The following is a 23,165-nucleotide window of genomic DNA, read 5'->3' as shown; positions in this document are numbered from 1 at the left end:
ACAGCTGCTGGGCTCGTGGTGATCAGTGACCTGGTCCACAGGGCTGTCCGTGTGCTGCAGCACACCGTCCGAGCCCCTCAAGGCCGCTGGGTGACAGTGGGCACCTTCTTGGTCCCCAGGGGGCTAGCTGTGGACCCCCTTGACCCCCTCTTGGTGACAGACTACGTGCCCGGGGCTGTGCACAGCTTCACACTGGGCCCTGCCTTGGAGCCACTGGCCCCCGCCTCCATGCTGGGCCCGGAGGGCCCCTGCTGGGTGGGCCTGGGGCCCGATGGGGGCCTGGCTGTGAGTGAGGAGTTCAGGGACGTGTGGCTGTTTGGCAGTGCCCGCCAGCCCCCGTGCTCCCTGGGGGACCTGACTGGGCACCACTTTGGCAGCCCAGCAGACGTGTGCACCGACACAGCGGGCAGTGTCATTGTGGCGGACGAGCAGCGGCACCAGGTGACCCTGTTCCCCTGGGCCAGGGCGCCCATCTGCCTGGTGTCCGAGGGGCTGAGGTGGCCCCTGGGTGTGGCCTGTGCGCCCCAGGGCCAGCTCATGGTGGCGGATGCAGAGAACGGCTACATCAAAGTGTACCAGTCCTACTTGGAATTGGCCTGATCCGGTGGGCTTGAACGGGAGCAGCCCCTCACTGTGCATGGGTCCAGCCCCCGGAGTTTGGACCACGACAGGAGGAATGTTCAGGGTTTGCAGGGTCCTCCAGGGCTGTTGGCCATGCCTTCCTGACCTTGTACATTTGCTGACACTCCTGAGCACTGCTGTCGGGCCCGGGCCTGGCCTCCTGTCTTCCTCCTGGAGAGGATTCAGACTTGGTCCACAGCCTGGATCAGCTGCCTCCCAGCCTCCAAGGCCCAAGAGGCCTGCGCTTTGGGGCTGGCAGCTGAAGCCTGGAGATCTTCAGCGTGTCGGGCCAGCTACCAGCACTTACCCAGGCAGGATCTCCCACCAGGTGCCGCAGCCCCAGCCTCCTAATCAGACAGAGGCAGGCAGGGAGGGTGTGGCTGGGCAGGCAGGGCCGGGCTGGGCTGGGCTGGGCAGCCTGGGCAGGGGCGCGGCCCTGCACTGTCCATCATTTTCAGAGGTGCCCCAGGTGCCAAGCCTCCTGAAGCTTCTCTGGGCCCAGCTGAGGTAAGGGGGGAGCAGAGGAGGGGCCCCCCCAGAGGTGCCCTGGGGTGACACATGGCTGAGTTGGAAGCCTCCATGCTCCTGGTCCACTTCTCCCATGTGACACTGTCTGAGCCTTCATTTTCTCCACTGCAAATGAGGATCAAACAGCTCCAAGCTCATGGGTGGGGTTGCTGGGAGAGTTCCGGGCAGTGGTCAAGTGCAGAAGAGCCTTCCTGTGAGGACAGACTCCTGCTGTTAAAAATAGCAGGAAAATGAGGCCGGAAGGGGTAGGGGGTGTGTGGGGTTACTCTGAGTCAGGAGCCCAGCCAGGCTCCTAGTTCCAGTGGGTGGTCTTCAGGGGAAAGGGCCAGTGCCTAGTCCTGCCCCTGGGGGCTGGTGAGGGGATGGTCTCAGGGGTCTGTGGTTTAGGCCATTGCCTGACAAGGTCCCCTCCATATTTCCCAGCCCCTGCAAAGGTGGGGCAGTATTAAGTGGGTCAGTGTAAGGAAGTGTGTGGGGCAGGTGCTCTGTAAACTTTAGTAGTTGCTGCTGGTGCTAGGGGTATTGTCCCCTGGAACAGGAGGGGCCAGGGACGCCTCCTGACCATCAGATCAGATGGCTTCAGACCCTGGGCTGGCCCTCCAACCTTCGTAGCTCACTTGGCCTCTACAGGGACTAGGGTGCAAAGGGGCCAGTCTGGGGCTGGGGTGGCAGCTTCTTCTGGGACCCCACCCAGGGCCTGGGGATCCTTTCACCCTGGGATGGTGGAGACAAGGTGAAGTCTGGGACCCTCAAATGTCAGGTCTACTGGATCCCTTAGATGAAGAAACCAGGCATGGGGGAGGTTTGGTGGCTGTGGGAAGGTGGGGAACTGGAAGGCAGGGGTGTTGGGGACACTGTGGGTAGACTGGAGGGGGAACAAAGATGCTGCGAAGGGGACAAGGACATGGGGGACAAGGACGTTGTGCACAGGGCATGGGGAGGACAAGGACGCAGGAGAGACAAGGGCGCTGCGCGCACGGGCCACCGGCTCCGGCGACCGGAACGTTGCGTGCACGGAACGCTCGGGCGAGGGCCGGGGGGGCAGCCCGGGTGCCTTTGGGGCCGGACCGTCGCGCGGCAACGCCGGGAGCGGACGGAAATGGGGCTCGTGTCCCGCGGCGCCGCCGAGGCGGGGCGGGGGGCGGCGAGTGCTGTTGACCGCCCGGGCCCGCCCGACGCGGTCCCCAACCCCACCCCGACCCCGCCAGCTGAGGGCGCGGACCCGGGGAGCAGCCGGTGAGCAATCGGGGGGCGGGCCGGCGTCCTTGCGGCGCGACCTTGGGGAGCCGCCCCCGCCGGGCTGTGGGCCCCGACTCTTGCCGCGGCGGCCGCGGAAGCAGGGCCGGGAGCCCGAGGGTCTCCGGAGCCTCCTCCCGGAGACGGCGCAGGCCTTTTGCCTCTCGGAGCCTCTATTTCCTCATCTGTAAAATGGGGACGCCGCCGGCCGCCGGCCAGGGTGGGCCTGAGACTTGGGAGGGCAGTGAGGACCCGCCAGCCCCTGCAGGAGCCTGCCCTCCCAGCCCCACGGGCCGCGTGGATGCCCTGGCGGGGAGTCTGGACCCCCGCCCTGTGGGGTGAAGGGCGGCCGGCCGGTTCCCTCTGGCCCACCCCAACCCGGGTCCCTCTGTGGACCCTTTGGAAGGGCATTCACGGTCAATGGAACTGGCTGTCGGAGCTTTACAGTTGTTCCTGACTGCAGTACAGGGCAAAAACCAGAGCCCTAGATTCGTGGGGAAGAGCATTCTTTACTGAATGCCTGTTGTTTTTTAAACACAAACACATGGAGTAACAATGAATTCTTGTGAGCTACTGAGGAGCAGTGACCAGGAGGCTCTGCAGAGGACGGTTTTAGCCATTTAGATGTCCCTGGCCAGTCATAACTGGGCTTTTGCTCTGAATCAGTTCTTGTGGAGGATGACAGGATGTCCACTTCACAAGGTAGATGGTTGAGTTAAGGTTATGCGGGGAGGGTCGTTCTAGTGACTGCATGGCCTGACTGATCTGGAATGGGCTGGGTCACAGGGAACCAGGTGTCATTCATAACAGAGGCAGCTTTCCCAGGCCTGTGCCCTTGTTTTTATCACAGTCTTTAAAGATGCACATGGCTGCGTGTTACTGCCCCGCTTTCTCCCATCTGCACCTCTGCTATCGATTGCCTCCTCTTTCATCTTTTCCTGGCTGTCTGATCTGAGCAGACTTCTTTGTGTTGGTCACTCCCAGAGGCTGAGGTAGTGGTGGGGATGGGGACTTACCCCGTGATTTAAGAGTTCTCTCTCACTACCCCACAGATGGGAACACCAACCTCTGCCCTCCGCTCTTCCCCAGACATGAGGAGCTTTTTTTTTCTTTAAGGTAAACTTTGTAGATGAAGCATAAAACACACAAAGAAAGTGCACAGATCGTATGTGTACAGCTCAGTGAATTTTCTGAAAGTGAACCCACCGTGTAACCAGCTTCGCCCAGAGCATCTGCTCACTGTTAGGCCAGTTGTATTTATTTTCTGACAGTAGCTCTGGGCAGTTTTCCTTAGCTCCTGTGAAAGAAGTCCCTGAGCAGGGTGTGATTGTGTCATTTGGCTGAGCTGGTGGGTGCTGACAGGCTGGTGCTGAGAGGCTTGGACCATGATGGCTGGTCCCCTATGGTGGTCACCAAGCGAGATGTACTGGGATCCTCACAGGCAGAATTGCTCTGTGTCTCTGACGATGCCCGTGCAGAAGTGTCAGGAAGACAAGGTGGTCCTTGATGCCCTTGCTGATGGCCACAGGAACTTAGCCCCGGGGCTGCCTTTGGGCTCCAGGCTTTCCCCTGCTGACACCCATGTTGCCTGCCCTTTCTGGTCTCTGGGGGAGAGGGGTATTTGGGAGTCCAGCTACTGCTGGACTCAGAGGGATGCTTTTCAGTCAAAACCCACAGGTGGGAGAAGCCTCGCCCCTCCAGCCCCACTCTGGACTGCAGGGGAGGAAAGCGGCTTCACCAGTTGCCTTTTTTTTTTTTTTTTTAATTTATTTATTTTTTGGCTACATTGGGTCTTCGTTGCTGTGGGTGGACTTTCTCTAGTTGCAGCGAGTAGGGCTACTCTTCATTGCGGTGTGTGGGCTTCTCATTGCGGTGGCGTCTCTTGTTGCAGAGCATGGGCTCTAGGCGCGCGGGCTTCAGTAGTTGTGACACACGGGCCTAGTTGCTCCGCAGCATGTGGGATCTTCCCAGACCAGGGCTCGAACCCGTGTCCCCTGCATTGGCAGACGGATTCTTAACCACTGTGCCACCATGGAAGTCCTACCAGTTGCCTCTTAAGCCCTGGGCATTTGAGGCTCCTCCCACAGCCCCCCTGACCCTCAGGAAAGGGCTCCCTCAATGTCGCACCTCCCCAACATGTGTGTCCCTCTCTCTCCCCCTCTCTCCGAGGGCCTGTTGAGCACTGGGTCCTGGAGGACCAGGCTCAGTCTGAGGCCTGTGTCCCTCCCTCAGGTGTATCTCCAACTTGGGGGTCTTAGCTCAGGGCAGCTTCTCTGCCCTTTGTGCTGACACAGTGGGGTCGTTAGTGTCTAGGAAAGGGCGAGCTCCAAGGTGAACCCTCACCAAGGTGAACCTCCTCCCCGTCAGGCCCTGTCTAGGAGGGCTCAGGTGGGAAATGAGTTGCTTACTGAGAATCCGCATCCGCAGTGAGCTGACTCCTGTGCAAGGCAGGGCTCACAGTCCCACAGGATTCAGGAATTGCAGCTGCTTGGGGATGTTATTGCTGCTCAGAGGTCCTGGGAAGGCTGGTGTCCCCTCAGCCATTCTCCAGGGCTGGAGAACTTCTCCCACCCCCATTTCTAGAACACTGCCTGGTTGCGGGAATAGGTAGTCCTGAAGGAGGTGCTCAGCTGTGACAAGAGGATGGGGCTCCCAGGGAGGGATGGGCACAGCCGCAGGCTGGAGGGTTGGGATAGAAGCAGAAGCCCCATGGAGCTGAACCTGTTCCCTGAGCACCAAGGCTCCCCCAGGGGGCTCACTGGGAAGGGAGGTGGGCTTTGGCACCAGGCATGTCCCCAGGCATCTTCTGGGGCACCTGTACCAATGCCCACAGCTGCCAGCGGTGTGGACGCATCTGATTTCCCTCAGCTCAGCGGCAATTTGTTTAAATGTTCATCTTTATTCTTGCTAGCTTAGTAAGTAAATCAAGGTTTGTTAGATTTTTAATTTAAATTACTTTAATTGTTAATGAGATTGTAGATTTTTCCATGTGCTACACATCAAAAACTAATCAGTTCCCTAAAAACAAAAATTAAACCCTTGTGCTCACCCCGGCACAGCCTGTGAGTGGTGCTGAGCAGGTCATGTGACCTCACCTGTATCAGCCTGCCTGTGTCTGGAGTGGGGAAGCGTTGCCCTGCCTCAGGGTAGGAATGGGAGTGGCCTGGGCCTGTACTCACAGCAGCCAGGGGCAGAGATGGGTAGCTGGGCCCCCCTGCCAGCCTCGTGACCAGACCGAAAGCTGGGTCGCCCCCACCTATGGGCCCAGTGGCCACGTGGATGTGTCTGTCAGGGCCACCTGTTGGCCAGGACCTGCAGCCCTGGCACGGCCAGCCACCCCGGGTCCTCGGGGCACAGTGGCACCGGCAGCAGCTCTGAGCTGAGCCCCTCCTCTCTTCCAGCAGCCCCGGCATGGTGCTCAAGGCCTTCTTCCCCACATGCTGTGCCTCGGCAGACAGCGGTCTCCTGGTTGGACGGTGGGTCCCGGAGCAGAGCAGTGCCGTGGTCCTGGCTGTGGTGCACTTTCCCTTCATCCCCATCCAGGTCAAGGAGCTCCTGGCCCAGGTGCAGCAGGCCAGTCAGGTGGGCGTGACTGTGCTGGGCACCTGGTGCCACCGCCGGCAAGAGCCGGAGGAGAGCCTGGGCCACTTCCTGGAGGGCCTGGGCGCCATTTTCTCCCACAGGCCCTGGTTCCAGCTATGCCGGGAGAGAGGCAGCAAGTCCTGGAGCTGCAAGGCCACCCACTGGCAGGGGCCCGCCTCCCCTGCCGCCTCCGGCGAGGACCAGGTCATGCTTATTTTCTACGACCAGCGCAAGGTGCTGCTGTCCCAACTGCACCCGCCCACGGCCCTGCCCGACCGCCAGGCTGGGGACACCACAGCCAGCGCGGGGGGCCTGGCTGCTGTCTTTGACACAGTGGCGCGTAGCGAGGCACTCTTCCAAAGTGACCGGTTCGATGAGGGCCCCGTGCGGCTGAGCCACTGGCAGTCGGAGGGCATGGAGGCTAGCATCCTCGTGGAGCTGGCCAAGTGGGCAGCAGGGCCTGTCTGCCTGTTTCTGGCCTGCCTGCTGTCTCTCATCTCGGCTGCCAGCGCCTGTCGGTAGGTGCCCCTTGGCCAGGCGAGGGAGAGTTGGGCCCCTGAGGCCTAGGCCCACCCCTTGGTGTGCAGGGATCATGGAGGCCCAGATGGCCCTTCTGAAGCTTACCGCTGCCCCCTGCACCCCTGCTCTCATCCCACGCTCCCTCCGCACTGTAGCTCAGAGGACACCCTAGTGGTGGTTTCTGTTCTGGTGTCCCTCGCTCCTGTGGCAAAGCTAGGCTTCCTGGAAGCCCCTGTGGTTGCGTGGGACACACTGAGTAGGGATACGTGGTGACCCTCAGACAGCTCAGGTCCCTGAAAGGAGAATTAGATGATGAACAGACCGGGTTGTTGCCGCGCAGGGGCCACTGTTTTCCTTGCTGGCGAGTTGCTTGTCCTGCAGACCCACAGGCCCACCTGCTTCCCTGGCCCCGACCTCGCAGGAGAGGCAGCCCTGGGAGGCTGTGGGACAGCATCCACTTGCTGTCTGTGGGGCTGGGGGCGTGGTCCCCAGCCTGGGCCGCTCTCTAGAATTACCGGAACACTCCTGGCTGCGGGCCTGGTCGAGGGATTTGTAAAAGCCCCTGGGGGCCCTGAGGATGCTGGGGCAGCACGTGGGTGTTCTGGCGAGTTAGCCACAGGACCCTCTGTCTGTGAGAAGCCACCTCCCTGGTGGCACCACCTGGTATGGGACAACTGTGCTGCATCCTGAGGTCCAGGGTTTCGGCTGTCAGGTTTGGGGACTGGCCTCGCCGGCTCACCAGGGGCTCTGGGAGCGCTTGGGCCTGTCGCTGCAGAGAGACCCCAGCAGCTATGTGCGCACACCACCTTGGGCTGTGGGGGCTGCTGGGTATCCTGTCCTGAGCGGTGGGTTTCAGAGCTTCACAGCCCCTTGGAATGAATCGTGTGAAAGTGTGTCTGGGCCTGGGTGCAACTTTGGGAAGAGAAATTCCTTTTGTCAGCTCTCAAAGAAAGCAAGAAAGGTTATGAACCGCTTGAGTGCCCCGAATCCCGATCTGCCCCTTAGGTAGGCAGGTGCTGGCTGTTGGCGGAGGTCAGGAGCCCTGTGACGTCCATGTGGGGCATGGCTGTTGCTGCCCAGGGCAGGTGCAGTTGCTGCCCAGGGCTGGTCTGAACCTCGGGGAGACCCTGCATGGGGGTCTCTGCAGCCCATGCGAGGCTGCCTTCCACTGGACTGGAATGGGGGGTGCAGTGCAGACCACACTTCACTCTTGGAATTGGGTCAGAGTGGCTTGGCTGAGGACAGAAGCTTCAAACCTTCAAGGTCAAGACCTCCTTCCTCCCGAGGGCCTGAGCGTGATCACCTGGCGGCTCTGCACTTTGCACGAGCCCTTTAGGTCCCTCCTGCTGGCAGTGGGGCTCTGGGTGGGAGCCAGGCTCTGAGTTGCCATTGGGCGCTTTCTCCACCTTTGCTTGAGAACATCTCCCCTCAATGCCTTCATGTCTGTGAAGTGTCTGGTTCTTTCTTTGCTGCGTGAGAGATCATTCTCGTTGAGCAGTCAGGTCAGCTGAAACCCTTGACACGGACACCCGTCCGGCAGGCACTCAGCTTCAGTGCCTGGAGTCAGCACCTTGCGTTCCCAGTTGATGGTCGTGAGTGACCGCAACCCCCGCTGGGCTGCCCACCTGGGTCCTCCCCCCGTGTCCCCGCCCCGCTGAGTTCAGGAGTGTGGCTACTGGTATTTGGGGAGACCAGGGCCCTTCCTCTCTGCACGTTGAGGGATATCGGCCACGGCTGAGACGGCCCTCCCTCCCTGGTGGGCAGAAGAACCCCAGAGACCCGGAGGTCCATCCTTCTCCCCTCCTCCGCAGGGTGTTCAAGCTGTGGCCACTGTCCTTCATCTGGAGCAAACTCTCCACGTGCGAGCAGCTCAGGCACCGGCTGGAGCAGCTCACACTCATCTTCAGCACCCGGAAGGCTGAGAGCCCCGCACAGCTGATGAGGTGCGGGTCCTGCCCTGGTCTCCTCCCCAGACGCGCCACGGGCCCAGCCCCTTCCCCACAGCAGGCCTGCCCAAGCTGACCCTTTCTGGCCACGCCACCCTCACCACTCGCTCCCGTTGGACCCCTCCTTCCAGGAAGGCCAACATGCTTGTCTCTGTGCTCTTGGATGTGGCCCTTGGCCTCATGCTGCTGTCCTGGCTCCACAGGAAGGACCTCATCGGGCAGCTGGCTGATGCCCTCATCCCTGTGGCTGACGTGAGTTGGTTGAGGTGTACTTGAACACCTGTTTCCCAGGGTTGGGGGGCAGGACCCCTCCTGGGGGCAGCAGAGGCCCCTCAGCCAGCCAGAGCAGCTCACCCCTGACCCCAGACAAGTCCCGTAGGAGCTGCTGTGTCTTACAGAATAGGTGGGGCTGTGTAGACCTGGGCCCTCCAGCTCCTGGCCTCTTCCTGCAGGTGGCTTGTCTGGAGCCCCCTTGTGTTGGAGACTTTTAGGGGGAGCCACCTCCCTGCCAGGCTCAGTGTCATGGCATCCCCATTGCCTCCCCACCGTGCATGACCATTTCTGCTCTCCTGGTTCTTCGGGGTGGCTCACTTTCGGCCTGGGCGCTCTGCACAGTCAGCATCACAGAGACCTTGTGTGCGTGCCGGTGTCTGTGTGGTCCAGCTCAGCCTCCCACCCTGATGCCTGCACCAGTTCTGCATCTCCCATGCTGACAGCCAGAGGCACCAGCTCATCGGCTGTGCTCCTGAACTTGCCCTGCACAGTCTGTGCGCCGTTCCCAGGGCCTGGGCACCGCCCCAGCCTCCTCTCCCTTCCACAGTCATCCTCCCACTGTCTGTCCGTGCTGGCTCTGAGCCTTCATCTTCTTTGCCTCCTTCAGAGGCCCTGTCACTTCTATTGGGAGATTGTCTTCTTGCCTAGGGCAGCCCTTCTGGTCCCTCAGTGCCCCACCCCCCCGCGCCCTCTGCCCAGGCCTCTGTGGGGCTCCTGGCCCTGGCTGTGGTAGAGCCGCTGCGGCCTGGCTGCGAGGTCCTTGTGGGCTCAGCTGCTGCCTGCTGTCATCAGCGTCCAGGCACACGTGTGCACTGGGCCTGCTTGTGGCCAGGCCAGGACCCTGCAGGCAGGAGCCCCTACAGGCCAAGAGTCCCATAGCTTCTCAGGGAAGCCTGGCCCAGGAGGGAGGAGGGTGCTCTGCCTTTTGGCCAGCTTCACCCTAGGCCTCCCTTTTGCAAAATTGCTCAGAAATATAAATATTTAATTTAAAAATGAAAGCCTCTTCCTGCCGCCAAGCTCTTATCCTTTAAATATTAAATAAGGTCTATTTATAAAGAACATTCTGTTCCCCTTCTCACTGCTCCTGACACGGCAGAGGCCTTCACCCAGGGTTGGGAAAGGCCCGCATTGGTACGTGGGAGGGAGGTGGCAGACTTTGGGGCAGGGATGTCGGTCCTGTGGCCTCAGTGTTGGTGATGAGACCAGGAGTCCTGCAGGCCTGCCTCCCAGGGCTGGCACAGCTTTCCTCCTGGGGCGGCCAGGACAGTAGTTGGCCTCCCTGCTTGCTTGTGAGGGTCCCTGTGCTATCTCTGGTCCTCACTTGACATGGTTCCTCCCTCTGTGGGACCCTCCAGCACCCACCTCCGCCCCGCCCGCCTGCTACGGGGGCCCCTGATGGGCTTGACCCCCTCACTCTCACTCAGGGTCACCCAGATGGGTAACTGGGGTGGGGCAAGTTGATGGACGGTGTGGCCCTCATGTGTCCTCGCAGCGCGTGGCCGAGGAGCTCCAGCATCTGCTACAGTGGCTGATGGGTGCACCTGCTGGGCTCAAGATGAACCGGGCGCTGGACCAGGTGCTGGGCCGCTTCTTCCTGTACCACATCCACCTGTGGATCAGTGAGTGCCAGCGGTCAGGAGGGCCGCCTCGGGGTTTCACCCAGCCACTGACCCGCACTTTGGCTCCTGAAGCCCGTGCCCCCAGGGACATAGACCCTGGCTGAGGGGGGGCAGTGGGGCCCAGCCAGGCCCTGTCCCCTTGGCCTCTGCTTCCTGTTGACCCAGCATCCCGTGTGTGGAGCCTTGCTATGCTGTGCTGGCCACTCACAGTTTCCAGAAGCTTGGGGCAGCCATCCTCATGATGGACTTGGGGGGGACCAGGACCTCCCTGGGCTCCCCCCTCAAGGCTGACCCCCATCCTACCAGGCTACATCCACCTCATGTCACCCTTCATTGAGCGCATCCTGTGGCACGTGGGCCTCTCAGCCTGCCTGGGCCTGACGGTCGCCCTGTCCATCCTCTCAGACATCATAGCCCTCCTCACCTTCCACATCTACTGCTTCTATGTCTATGGCGCCAGGTGGGTGTGCACCCCCCCCCACTCCTGCGGGCTGACCCAGTGCAGCCCCCCGAGCCCTGGGCACCACAGACAGGCTTCCGGGACCGGGTGGGCATGGGGTCACCAGCCCAGCTCTGATGGTACCACGTCCTGCAGGCTATACTGCCTGAAGATCCATGGCCTGTCCTCACTCTGGCGCCTGTTCCGAGGGAAGAAGTGGAATGTTCTGCGCCAGCGCGTGGACTCCTGCTCCTATGACCTGGACCAGGTACCGGCTCCAGCTCCAGTCCAGCTGCCCCTTCCGATGGGCTGGTGCAACTGCTCAGGCACCACAAGGGGCAGCCTCACTCCTGTTTTGCAGGGCTCCGGGGTGTATGGGGAGCTGCAAGGGGTAGGGTGTATGCAGGACCTCAGACAGGGCAGAACCTTGCCCATGTGGGGATGGACCCTGCTCTCAGGAGGCCGCGGGGCTGCAGGTGCTTAAGGTGACCTCGCCCAGGGCTTGGCTCTGGCTAGTCCCATTCGCTTGCTCAGACCTGACACAGGGACCCTGAGTGCTGCCTTCCAGGACACGTTTTTTGCTGCCTAATTTTCACCACCCTCCTGTCTTTAGTGTACGGGCTGTATACCCTGTCAGCTGGTCTCCCCAACCCCTGTCACCCCATGTGTCACCGGGTCTGGAGGCAGGTGTCCCTCCCAGTACTGGAGAGAGCTGTCCTGAGTGGGCTTCCCGAAGTGGTCTCAGGAAGCTGGCAGGCGTTCCATCTCTGCTCAATTACAGGATGGATTTAGTGGGATGGGTATCGGGTGTGCCCAGTGCTGGCAGGGCTGTCGCCGATGCTGGCATCCTTTCTCCCTGTAGCTGTTCATCGGGACCTTGCTGTTCACCATCCTGGTCTTCCTTCTGCCCACCACGGCCCTGTACTACTTGGTGTTCACCCTGGTGAGCCAAGTGCTGTGTACCATGGGGGTGCTGGGCGTGTCACCTGGCCAGTGGACCTAGCCCACGGTGCTTGGAGTGGTGACTGCTAGCAGCTGTGGGCAGGTCGTCCATCCCTGCCGGCCACATGGGGTGTGGCTGTTCTGGACTCTGGGCAGTGTGTGCTGGCCCTGGAACAGGCAGGGGTCCCACCCGCGGGGGACACCACCCACTACTGCTCTGGGACACGCAGTTGGGTTCACAGAGGGCAGGGGTCTCCCATGTTATGGGGAGGCGAGCACAGACAGCAGGAGGGGAGTGGCCCCCGGGTGGCTGGGCTGAGGGCCCAGTGGCATGTTTCCCTGGGTTGGAGCACCACCTCCTCTGACCTGGCAGCAGGGCAGACCGCTCTAGCCTGTGGCTTCCCTGCCTTCCTGTGCTCAGGCCTCAGGTTCAGGGCGGGGTCCCTGCCCTCCTCTTGGGACCCGTCAGGCTGTTCTGCTCAGGGGCATGCATTGTGGCTGTGGCCACAGTCCCAGGTCAGAGACCCTGAGCACTGTCTGTGATGCAGCTCCGGCTCCTGGTGGTCGCTGTACAGGGCCTGATCCATCTGCTTGTGGACCTCATCAACTCCCTGCCACTGTACTCACTCGGCCTCCGGCTCTGCCGGCCCTACAGGCTCGCAGGTAGGTCTGCGTGCTGGCTAGGCGGCGCACCTGCGGGCCCTGGATGCAGCCGTGTGTGGGGCGGGCAGGGAGGACAAGAACCTGGTCCCGGGGCCTGAGCTGGAGGGAGAGGCTCCCTGCCCTCAGGTTCAGAGGCCACATAGGCAGCCCTCCGCCTCCTCAGCCTCCCCTGTGATGAGTGTGGACGTTTGCTCTGAGGTCTGTCTGCAGTAGTCCTGTAGGTGGTGCCTGAAAGTGGCTCAGAAAAGACGTGTCTCGTGTGGTTGTGTGGAGCTGTGTGTGCCTGCTGGTGCCTCTCCTCCTGGAGGGGACCGGCCAGGGTGGAGGATGCCAGGCTGGCCAGAGCTGTGTGACAGGCGTGCCTCCCGCCCCGCCCCCAGCAGGCCACCACCTGCGGGGACAACACGCACCAGCTCAGCTGCTCCTGTCATCCCCTCTGCAGGCGATGCCCCTGTTTGCATGCTGACACCAGCCACGGGTTGGCCAGATGCCCCTGACAGGAGGCTGTCCCCACTGCAGGCCTAGGGAGGCCCGGCCCAACTGGTCACTGAGTTGTGGGTTGGCTCATCCGGTTCAGGGGCTTTGAACATAACAGGAAACTTGAGGAGTTGCTGGCACGGCCCCGGAGCTGACCAGCATGCCCAGGAGGCCCTGGACTAGTTTGCAAACGGCAGCTCGGCCGCACGCCAGAGTTCACGGCTGCTGCTCCCAGCCAGTTCCGAGTCAGAAGACATGAATGTGCATGTTCCCTGGGCTTTGGGCCTTGAGTCTGCCCGCTGGATGTCCTCAAACCCTCTTTCCAAGCCACGTTCTCCACAGACCCCCAGGTGGCCCAGGCCAGGGGCCCGTGTGTAGTGCTGCCCATGCTCCCTGGTCCCCCAGCCCCCACCCACACTTCAGCACGCCTGGAAGCAGGCAGGTGGAGAGCCTGGACCCGGCACCTTCCTCTCCCAGCCCTCAGCTCACAGCTAGAGCAGAGTCCTTTTAACTTGACATAAAAGGCCACAGATGCCGCCTCTTCTCTCCACCGAGTTTGCCTTGGGGCCTCTTCATCAATTGATAATTAGCTCCTGTTTCTCCTTTCAAGAACCTTCCGCCTTGGGAATCCCCAGGCTTGAGAGCCCACACTGCAGGCCAGAGTGTGGTGGGTCCCTGAGTCAGCCGTGCGCACAGCAGTTGGAAGGCACTGAGATGCCAGCAGAGTGCCTACCACCCAGCAAGTGCCTCATCCACTCTGGGAAAACCCCCGTCCTACTCAGAAAGCAGCACAACCTGCCCGCTTTTCCCCACCTGCTAGACCCACGGCTTTGGTCTCTCAGTGCAGTTCTGCAGGAGGCCCTGACGAGGGCCAGGCTGCAGCTCAAGGAGGCAGATGGGAAGGACGGGCTGGAGAGGCGAGCTGCTGCCCGGGCAGCCTGTAGCCCTCGGAATGCCGCTCGGAGCAGGAGCGCTGGTGGGGGCGGCCTGCAGGGCCCTGGGAGCCCTGGAAGGCCACCCTCCCTCACGGGGACCTTGCTCTCCTTACAGCCGGGGTGAAGTTCCGAGTCTTGGAGCACGAGACTGGCAGGCCCCTCCGCCTCCTGATGCAGGTAAGGCCTCCACACAGCCCTCATGCTGTTGCCCGCCATGAGGCCGCCCATGTTCTGAGGCATGTTCTGTGCCGCCCTGGGTGTGGGCCTCACAGGCCTGGGTGAGGTGCAGGCAGGAGGGCCCAGCAGAGCTGAGGGGTGGGGCCCGGGGGAGGCTCGCCCACCCCCAAGGCCTCTGGGCACCATCAACCTCTGTGCCTGGAACCTCCCCCAGCAGGGCCCATGTATGGGGTCCCGTATGCTGTGCCAGACACCCTTAGCCACCCAGGGCACCTGCCTGCTGGGCCTGCATCCCTGTCTCCTGCCCTGGGCCCCTGGGCTCTCCTTCCAGGCAGAATAGCAGAGACTTGGCAAAGGCCTCAGGACACACCTGAGGCCTACTCTGTTGAGCTCCTTAAGCAGTCTGGGGCCTGTCTTGCGGGAGGGAGCAGGCCAGGTGCCGGTGTTGCTGGATGCAGGTGTCCGGTTGGCCTGAGGGGAGAAGTCAGATGCTGAGGCAGCCGGTCCCTGTGTGGTTTTCTCGGGAGTGTCCTGAGTCCCACTTGAGGAGGCTCCAGGGAGCTGAGTGAGTCCTGGAATGGAGGGGTCGGTGCCCCGCAGCCGGGCCAGAGCGGAGCCCGCCTGACTGTGGCCCAAGCCTGCCTCCCAAGCTGCTCACCCTGACCCCCGTGTACCCCAGGTGAGAGCGCATCTGGCACAGAGCTGGCCCTGCCCCATGGTTGTCCAGCCCAGGGACCCCCCACGCAGGCCTGCCGGTCCTAGAGAGCTGGACTCCCAGGGAGTTGGGGGCTGTGTCCCGCTGACCGCTGCCCTTGTGCTTCCAGATAAACCCCCTGCCCTACAGTCGCGTGGTGCACACCTACCGCCTCCCCACCTGTGGTTGCCACCCCAAGCACTCCTGGGGTTCCCTGTGCCGCAAGCTGTTCTTCGGGGAGCTCATCTACCCCTGGAGGCAGAGAGGGAACAAGCAGGACTGAGGGGCCCTGGCCACCAGCTGGCCCAGCACCACCTCCTGCCAGGGTGTCAGGGTAGCACATGGTCCTGCTCTTTGCCTTCCTGCCCCTGGTTGCCTGGGGCCTCTGCAGGCCCTGCCGGGGCCCTGCCTGCCACATCTCCTCCTGACTCTGAGGTCGTGGGAGTAGTGAGCAGGAGGATGCGGGAACGGCCAGCCAGGCCAGCGGCCGACGCTCCAGCACCAGCACATTTGCCTCGGGAACCCCCTGCTGACCTGTTGTGATGGCACGGTTAACCTGGTGCGCACCGGCCCCCCAGGCCTATCCAGGAGCCCCGTCCTGCCCCCCACCCCAGTCTATACCCAGGCCCTAGGAGGGGGTGCAGAGCCCTGCCTCTGCCCACCATGCCCGTTCCCAGTGGGGTGGGCTGGCAGGTCTTTCTGGCTGCTCATTGGCGCCCCATCCTGTCATGAGGTGGAGGGGATCCTTCCCAGGGTGCACTCAAGTGTCCTTGAGACTCTGGCCCCCCAAGCATCTCCTTCTCTGGGGGATGCCCTCCTGGGTCCCCAGTGCCTTCCAGCTGTCTCAGTGGAGCCACCGCCAGCCAGTCTGGGGGATCCAAGCCACTGCTGACCCCCAGCGCAGTCCAGCAGCTCCAGGAACCTGGGCAGCAGCGCCCCTCACGCCCTGATTCGCACAGGGCTTACTTGTTGATGCTCCTGGAGAGACTGCTCTGCAGGAGGAGCTGCCCTCAGGGCTTTGGGTGTCCCTGTGTGAAGCCAGGCCACATGGGGTGCCTGGAGCTGTCAGCAAAGACCCACGCACCCGGCTGCCCCGTTCCTGCCCTGTACCCCTGCAAATCTTCCATCTCGCTCGCTGGCTTCTCTTGGGCAGATGCTCCTGCAGCCCCCAGGGAGGGGTCCTAGCACTCAGGCTGCATCTCCCTGCTGGCCACAGGCAGAATCTGAGTGTGGGTGTGAGCCCCAGAATCCCCAGGGGGAGGAAGCCTCAAGATGCGGGTGGCATCACATACGGTGTGTCATCGTGGAGTTGGAGATGTTCATGCTGTAGGCAGCGGGGCAGCACTCTCTGTCCATCCCAGGCACTTGGGACTGTCCACTTCTGCCACCCACGCTCCTTGGCTGTGGACCACAGTGGGAGGGGGCCTGGAGGAGTCCCCACCAGCCCAGGGTCAGGCAGGAGGGGTACTGGCTCTGTCTTTTCTGCTGGGACAATAAAACCTCCCACGTATTTGGAGTGTGTGCTCTGCCCTCCCATCACCACGTGGGCAGTGGGTCTGGGGAGGCGCTCCTTCTCCTGGGGTGGCGGGACAGCTGGCCCCCACTTTTTGTCTTGAGATGATTACCATGCCTGTTTCCTGTTTGTTGCCAAGCTGCGGGGCACTGGGCTCCCTGTCCCCTAGAGCAGGCCTCTTTGCAGGTCTGGTGTGTGTGTACGTAGGCTCTGGCCTCTTGAAGATGTCCTCGTGTGGACGGATGGACCCAGGGCCACTTGCTTTCCAGTTTTGGCCTTGCCGTGGCATGAGGAGCTCCCAGGGCAGGGCTGGGGGCAGGGCTGCAGACCTCTCTGGGAGCCGGGGTGAGCTCTGATATATATATTTGTCACCACCTGAAACCTGTGGACTCCACACAGGAGGGGGCTCTCCCTGATGGACTCTGCCTGACCTGCAGCCTCCAGGGACCCTCAGGTGGCTTCCTCTGTGCCTGCTGTACTGGCTATGGAGGCAAGGGGGTTGGAGCGCAAAGAGGTCACTCAGCAACTGCCAGGCCTGCATCACCACTGAGGGTCAGCAGAGGGCCCCACATGGCTCCTGGTGGGCAGGACCACACCCCAGAGCCTGCTGAGAAGAGCCTCCATCACCTGCATTTCTGGGGCCACCTTCCCAGTCACTAGATGTCAAGACACAGAGATGGCCCATGGGGCCTGCCTCACCTCCCGCTGAATTCTCTCCCCTGCTCCGCCCAGCCTGCTGGGCAGTGGTGGCTGTGTTCCAGGCCTTTTCTGGCAGCTGTCACTCTCATGCCAGGTGCGGGGCTGCCTGCCCATCTCCCAAGGGCCAGCCCAGGCCTGGCACCAGAGCTGGCCGAGGGAACAGGGGTCACTCCAGCCACTAGCAGCCACCAAGACGTGCCACCTGCATGTCCTAGGCTGCTCCTATCCTGTGTGTCGTCCCTGGACCTGTACAGCCCTTGCCTAGGGACAGCCTTCATCTGTGGCCCCTCATCCTCAACCCAGGGCTCTGACCACTCCTGCCACGCTGACCTGGCAGAGCCTTGTCCTACAACTTCTCCGAGGCTGATCCTCAGGCTGCCCTGAAAAGTGGATGATTCCCCTTTCAGCTGGGGCCACCACCTCCCAGACAGGTCCTCATGGCCACCCACAGAGAAGGGCCCTGTGCTCTTCCAGTGTGGAGACAAGCTCAGAGAGGGGCGGTGAGCTGCCGAAGCAGGCGGTCTGAGCCACATAGTTCACTCCCGCCAGCTCCCTCCTGTCCTTGAAAACTTACTTTGATGTGATTTCAACTCAAAGAAACAGCTAGCACATCACAACCTTCAGCAGATTCCCTGGGGCTAATGTTCTGCCACAGCTGCTTTTTCGTGCTCGTGCTCTAACTTTTCTAAACCGTCTGATCATCAGTTGGCCCTAATTGTGCTCCCGAGATGCCCAGTGTATATCTTGTAAGGCCAAGGACTGACCTGTGTAACCAGGGCATGGCAAGGAGCATGGGTGGAGCCACCTTGCTTCCCATGCTCCTGGGCACCAGTCTCAAGAACCCTTTGCCCTCAGCCACCCCACAGCCCGTCTCTGCCTTTCCCAGCACTGGGGTCCTCAAAGATCCAGCCGGTCACTTGGTAGCCTGTCCCTATGTGGGGTTCGTCTGATGATTCTGAGATTCAGCTCCTGTGCTCTTAGTGGGAACATGTAAATGCCGCTGTGTCCTTCTCAGGCATTGCCTTGGGAGGAACACTGTGTCTGCCCAAACCAGTGACGTCAACCTGACCCACCAGGTTCTCTGCAAAGCTACTCTCCCTTTTACATAACAAGTGATTAGTACAGAGATATTTTCAACCATGTGGCCGTCCCGTCCCTCCTCCCCCTCTGGCCCACTAGCTGGCAGCGTCCACCATTGATTCTTGCCGGGTGCACACAGCTTTCCACGCCCTCTGCCTGTAGGACTTGAGTGGGGCCTCTCCTGGCAGCAGGCCTGGACTGGGGGTCAAGTAACTGACACTTGTGTGAGCGCTCCTAGGGCACCAGGGCCAAGGTCTGTTTGCCCCAATGGGTGGTCCCCAGGCCCTTCTGAGTGGACAGCTTTGGGTATCCTGGAGTGGGGGGAAGGAGACACCCCAGACCACTCGTTTGTTCCCTCCTGGACAGAGGCTGAGTCTGGAGGCCTGGCCCCCATCCTCTCTCGGAGACAGTGGGTGTGGGAACTGCAGGGGAGACTGTCAGGGCTCTTCACCAGACACCTCTGGGGTCTCCAGAGGGACCCAGAGTAACCCTCGACCACCCAACACCTGGGCGCCTCGCAGGGCTGACCCAGGACCTGCGAGCGGAGGGCTGTCCTGGGCTGCTTTGTCCTTGGCCTGAGGTTCCTCCAAGGTCCCCTGGGCCAGGCCTGGCACTTAGTGGGTCCCAGAGCGTCCTTGCAGAAGGGCATGCAGCTACGTTGGAGGCCAGCTCCTCCACCCACAGGGCCTCCTGGACAGCAGGGAATGGCACCCCTCCAGCCATCCTTCCCTTGACTGGGCCCCACTGCCCCAGACCCTGTGGGTTCCTGCGGTGCCTTTCTGCTCTGAGGTTGGGAAGTCGTAGGTCAGAGGGAACCGGAGCAGCACAGGAAACCAGTAAATCAGGAGGACAGGAAGCACCTGACAGGTTGCTGAGTCTTGCTCCCAGGATCAGACTCCGTGGACAGGTTCTAGGGATGGTCACGCCTGCTGCACAAGCTGTGCTGGGAAGGACCCAGCCGGCCTCACTTCGTCCCTGGTGATGGAGAACCAGACGGCGGGGCCTACGGCTGCTGGAGCCCCTTCGGGGGAAGTCCTGATGTACAAAGGGTGCTTTTGGTTTAAATTCTCTGCAAAGTGGAATGATAATAGTTTCTCACCCCCCATCCCTTCTGGGCAGCCTCAGAAACCGAGGACATGTCAGCCCCACATGGCTTCCAGCCCCAGAGAGGGGCCTCAGTGACTTCAAAGCAGGGAGTAGGCAAAGCTAGGCTGAGGCAGGCTCCAGCTTGGGTGTAGTGACCTCTGCCAGAGAGGCTGCCTTGGCCGTGGTTGGGGGGTGGCAGGTGGTGGGGACTCAGCTCCCCGCCCCCACCAGCTGAAGGCTAACAAGACTCTGCCCACTGGCTGTCGTTGCTGTAAACACTGTGCTGTGGGTGCATGTGCCCTTTCTCTTTTTTTTTTTTTTTTTAATAAATGTATTTATTTATTTTTGGCTGTGTTGGGTCTTCATTTCTGTGCGAGGGCTTTCTCTAGTTGCGGCAAGCGGGGGCCACTCTTCATTGCCCAGGCTCAGTAGTTGTGGCTCACGGGCCTAGTTGCTCCGCGGCATGTGGGATCTTCCCAGACCAGGACTCGAACCCGTGTCCCCTGCATTGGCAGGCAGATTCTCAACCACTGCGCCACCAGGGAAGCCCCATGTGCCCTTTCTGTACACGCTGGGGGCCATGTCTGCTGTAAGCCATCATCCAGGGTTTGGCCACTCTGTGGATTACGAATGAGCAGGTGGCCTTGCCCATCCCTGGCCAGCCTCTGCTCTTGAATGTCCCAGAGGGCCAGGAGGATACCAGGAGAGCCTCTCCCTGAAGGCAGGTGAGAAAGGCCCAGGTGCTTGCTGCCCACCCAACAGAGGGACCAGCTCCTCAGGAAGCCTCCCCGGGCACCCCACCAAAGTGAAACAGCAGAGTCCACATGGCTCACTGCCCAATGAGGGTTATCTGCAGCTTGTGGGGGGTGGTCACTCGGTGTTGTGCCCTGCCCATGCAGGGGTCTGCTCTCTATGAAGACCACCTGCTGCTGGAGACACAGCCCAGGCTCAGTGATCCCTTGGGAGGAGTTCTTGCTGCCCTGTTTCTCGCCTGCTGGACAGATGTGCCAGCCCAGCTGTCCTTGGTGCAGCCCTCGGGGCCTGGTCACTATGATGATGTGCCTGTTCTCTCTGCACAAATCTGCTTTTTAGGGAGCCCCAACCCACACGTGGCCTCTCCCTAGCACGCACCCTCAGTGCCTCGTCCAGCTGAGTCTAGTGGCTCAGCTTGGACAATGTATCCTTTTGATTGATTTATTATTTTTAACAGCTTCATTGAAGCATATTTTACATATTATAAAATTCATCCATTTCAAGTGTGCAATTCAAGGATTTTTAATAGCTTTACCAAGTAGTATAACCATCACCAATTTTAGAACATTTTCATCACCCCAAAGGGAAACAGGGTACCACTAAGCAGTTACTCACCATTTCCCCCTCCCCCAGGCGCTGGCAGCCACTAATCTACTTTCTGTGGATTTGCCTATTCTGGAAGTTTCACATAAATGAAATGTAGCAAGTATCAGCACTTTATTCCTTTTTATGGATGAAAATCCATTGTGTGGATAGGCCACATTTTGTTTATCCATTGATTTGTTGATGGATGTTTGGGTTGTTTCCACCTTTTGGCTATTGTGAGTAATGCTGCTGTGAATATTCATGCACAAGTTTTTGTGTAAATGTATATTGTCATTCCTCTAGGAGAGGAATTGCTGCATTGTATGGTACTTTTATGCTGAACTTTTTGACTTACTAGTTGTCAATTACATGTCATATGTGAATATGTTCTCGTGAAAATGTTATCAATGACGAGAACATCACTCTCCACCTCCAACCCCGAAGGAAACGATGCTGTCCATTTGGTGAGCATCATTCCAGGTTTTATCCTGTGCATACATTATATTTTGCTATATGTAAATCTAGAATGAAATGAATTAAGTTTTTAAAGCATAATCGTTGAAGTTACACTGAATATACTGTACTATCATTTGCTTACTTGTCTTCTCAGGTCAGCATTGCCTGCATCTTACCTTGTTCATCGAAGGGGCTGCGTGAACCTGGTTGATTTCATGGCACCCTAGCGGGGGCTCCAGATGGCTTCACTACTTTCACCATCACCACAGCGCTACAGTGAAATTCTTTGAGCTAATATCTGAGAATTTCTCCAGGCTCAATGTGATACGGAATTATTAGGCTGTTCAACCAACCTCCCAGAGAGCTGTTCCCCACATCCTGGCCCACATGCGACATTGCCAATCTAATATGAAAAGGGTATTACTTTGCTTCACTTTCCATCTTGCAGAGTAAAACTGTATCTTCGCACGGCTTCATACGCTTTTCATAACCCATCCATTCTGTAAACAACCCCAAAGTCACTTGCTCCTCGAGTGCCCCTGGTCAAGCCTCAGAGCCTCACGCCCTGACCCTCTTCCTGGGCCCTCCTGGGTCCCCCACTCGGCCTGACCCCGATTCTTCCCCGGGTAGGAAGCTCAGAGCCGGTGCTGCCGTCGTCTCTGGAGCTGGAGGACCACCAGCCCACTGACCCCGACGTTCCGCAGCGTTGGGCTTTCGGAGCCCCGCTGTCACCTGCAGGCCTCGCCCAAGGGAGGGGCAGACGAGGGGCCAGAGCAGAGCCGCCGAGCTGGGGACCCTACGCCCCCGCCAGCACACATGCGTCACCCCGCCGCCACCTGCGCCCCCCTCTCCGCGCCCGCCCCCACCTTACCCCACCGCCCCCACCTTACCCCACCGCCCCCACCTTACCCCACCGCCCCCACCTTACCCCACCGCCCCCACCTTACCCCACCGCCCCCACCTTACCCCACCGCCCCTCGGCCCCGCCCCCATGCGAGAACGGAAGTCCCGCCTCCTAGGCCACTCCGAGCGCCGATTGGCCGTCTTCATCCCGCCACGCCCTGCCACGCCCTCGCCGCGCCCCCGCCGCGGGACAGCGGCTTCCGAGAGCGCTGTTCTGGGTGGGCCCCGCTGTTCTCTCCGGGGTCTCTGTGGGAGCAGCAGCCACAGCTTTCTAGGGGGTTCAGTATTGCTGGACCCAGCCGCGTCACCTCAACTCGGGGACAGCCACCATCCTGCTCCGTCTGCGGAAGGAAGGGGGCGTATGCAAACAACCTGGAGTTCCAAGTTCCTGATTGGTGAGCGTCTCGGAAGGGAGCGGGAAGCTCGGGGTGAGCAGGGCGGGCTTAAAGGGCTGTGATCGACGTGCGGACGGTCCAGTGGCTCTGGGAAGATCGGCAGCGGTGGCCAATGGCGAAGGAGAGGGGGCGGGCGAGGGCCGTGAGGAGTTGCGGGGGCAGTGGGCAGGGTTGCTGGTGAGTCTGGGATGCTCTGCGGGAAGCGACGGGGGCGGTAGTGCTGTGACGGACGTGCAGGCGGACCACTGTTTCTGGGAAAGCGGGAGGCGAAGGGCCAATGGCGACGGCTGGAAGGAGGGGCGGGGCGACGATGGGACGGGGCAACCGGAGGCTTCTCTGAGCTGCGTGGGAAGCGGTGGGGGCGGGGTATCTGTGATGGACGTGCGCACGGGCCAATGGCCGCGGGAAGGGGGCAGTGGGTGACCTATGGCAACAGTGTGGTGGCGGGGCGGTGACGGGGCGGGGCGAGCGGAGGTCTCGCAGCGAAGTCTGGGAAGCGGGGAGGGGGCTGGGGCGCTAGTGGTGCTGACGGACGTGGGCAACGGCCAATGGTCGCGGGAAAGGAGGTGGCAGGCGGCCAATGGCGGCGTGCGGGGCGGGGCGGAGCGGCGGGTCTGCGCGGCGCTGTGCGGGAAGCGGCGGGGCGGCGGCGGCGGCGCTGAGGCTGAGTAAGAAGAGTCCAGGCGGGGGCGGTGGAACAGGTGCGGGCGGGGCGGCCTCGCCGTCCGCCGGCCCCGCTTACCCGCGTCGGCGCCCGCAGGTCGGTCGGAGGCCTCCGCCGCCGGGCTCCGCGGCGCAGTGGGCATGCGGGCGAGGCCCGCGCGCGCGTGAGCGACGATGGGGACGCAGGGCAGCCCGGTCAAGAGCTACGACTACCTGCTCAAGTTCCTGCTGGTGGGCGACAGCGACGTGGGCAAGGGTGAGATCCTGGAGAGCCTGCAGGACGGCGCGGCCGAGTCCCCGTACGCCTACAGTAATGGTAAGGCCGACCGGCGGGCCGCTGCGCGCACCTGGCGCCGCCCGGCGACCTGCCGTCCGCCTGGT

At 61.2% G+C, this 23,165-nt stretch overlaps 4 protein-coding genes across 10 annotated transcripts in view; 3 read left to right on the top strand and 1 right to left on the bottom strand.

Moving 5' to 3' along the window:
• On the top strand, positions 1 to 1,206 carry NHLRC4 (NHL repeat containing 4). Its single transcript, XM_089896438.1, has one exon. The coding sequence runs from the start codon at positions 229 to 231 to the stop codon at positions 598 to 600; it is 372 nt and encodes a 123-aa protein (XP_089752564.1). The 5' UTR covers positions 1 to 228; the 3' UTR covers positions 601 to 1,206.
• A 1,012-nt stretch (positions 1,207 to 2,218) lies between these two features.
• PIGQ (phosphatidylinositol glycan anchor biosynthesis class Q) lies at positions 2,219 to 21,587 on the top strand. Of its 5 annotated transcripts, none has more exons than XM_022594351.3 (11): positions 2,224 to 2,385; positions 5,787 to 6,485; positions 8,298 to 8,429; positions 8,564 to 8,684; positions 10,198 to 10,324; positions 10,631 to 10,784; positions 10,920 to 11,031; positions 11,626 to 11,706; positions 12,254 to 12,368; positions 13,896 to 13,957; positions 20,978 to 21,587. In XM_022594351.3, exons 1-11 carry the CDS (start codon positions 2,249 to 2,251, stop codon positions 21,032 to 21,034), a joined length of 1,797 nt encoding a protein of 598 aa, XP_022450059.1. In that variant the 5' UTR covers positions 2,224 to 2,248; the 3' UTR covers positions 21,035 to 21,587. The 5 variants fall into 5 exon arrangements, with proteins under 5 accessions (XP_022450058.1, XP_022450059.1, XP_022450056.1 ...); XM_022594348.2 differs by lacking the exon at positions 20,978 to 21,587 and adding an exon at positions 14,782 to 15,040 and having other exon boundaries at positions 5,790 to 6,485; XM_022594349.3 differs by lacking the exon at positions 20,978 to 21,587 and adding an exon at positions 14,782 to 15,040 and having other exon boundaries at positions 8,636 to 8,684.
• On the bottom strand, positions 18,835 to 22,927 carry LOC149747440 (uncharacterized). Its single transcript, XM_089895416.1, is given in 6 exon segments — positions 18,835 to 21,551; positions 21,790 to 21,923; positions 21,956 to 22,082; positions 22,085 to 22,264; positions 22,266 to 22,610; positions 22,652 to 22,927. Coding segments are annotated over 6 exon segments (1,155 nt in total). The 3' UTR covers positions 18,835 to 21,458.
• Positions 22,799 to 23,165, top strand: part of RAB40C (RAB40C, member RAS oncogene family) — a 30,250-nt gene continuing 29,883 nt past the window's right edge. The window contains exon 1 of one of the 3 annotated variants that reach the window (XM_022594354.3): positions 22,799 to 23,100. In XM_022594354.3, coding sequence (XP_022450062.2) covers positions 22,959 to 23,100 — 142 coding nt within the window. In that variant the 5' untranslated portion in view covers positions 22,799 to 22,958. The remainder of the gene's footprint in view (positions 23,101 to 23,165) is intronic. The other 2 variants (XM_022594353.3, XM_089896439.1) reach the window with 2 other exon arrangements.

This window comes from Delphinapterus leucas, chromosome 15 (assembly GCF_059928025.1).
Source record: "Delphinapterus leucas isolate spDelLeu-1000000601 "Yukka" chromosome 15, BTC_Dleu_Yukka2, whole genome shotgun sequence".
Taxonomy (NCBI): domain Eukaryota; kingdom Metazoa; phylum Chordata; class Mammalia; order Artiodactyla; family Monodontidae; genus Delphinapterus; species Delphinapterus leucas.
This window is presented reverse-complemented; position numbering and strand designations above follow the sequence as displayed.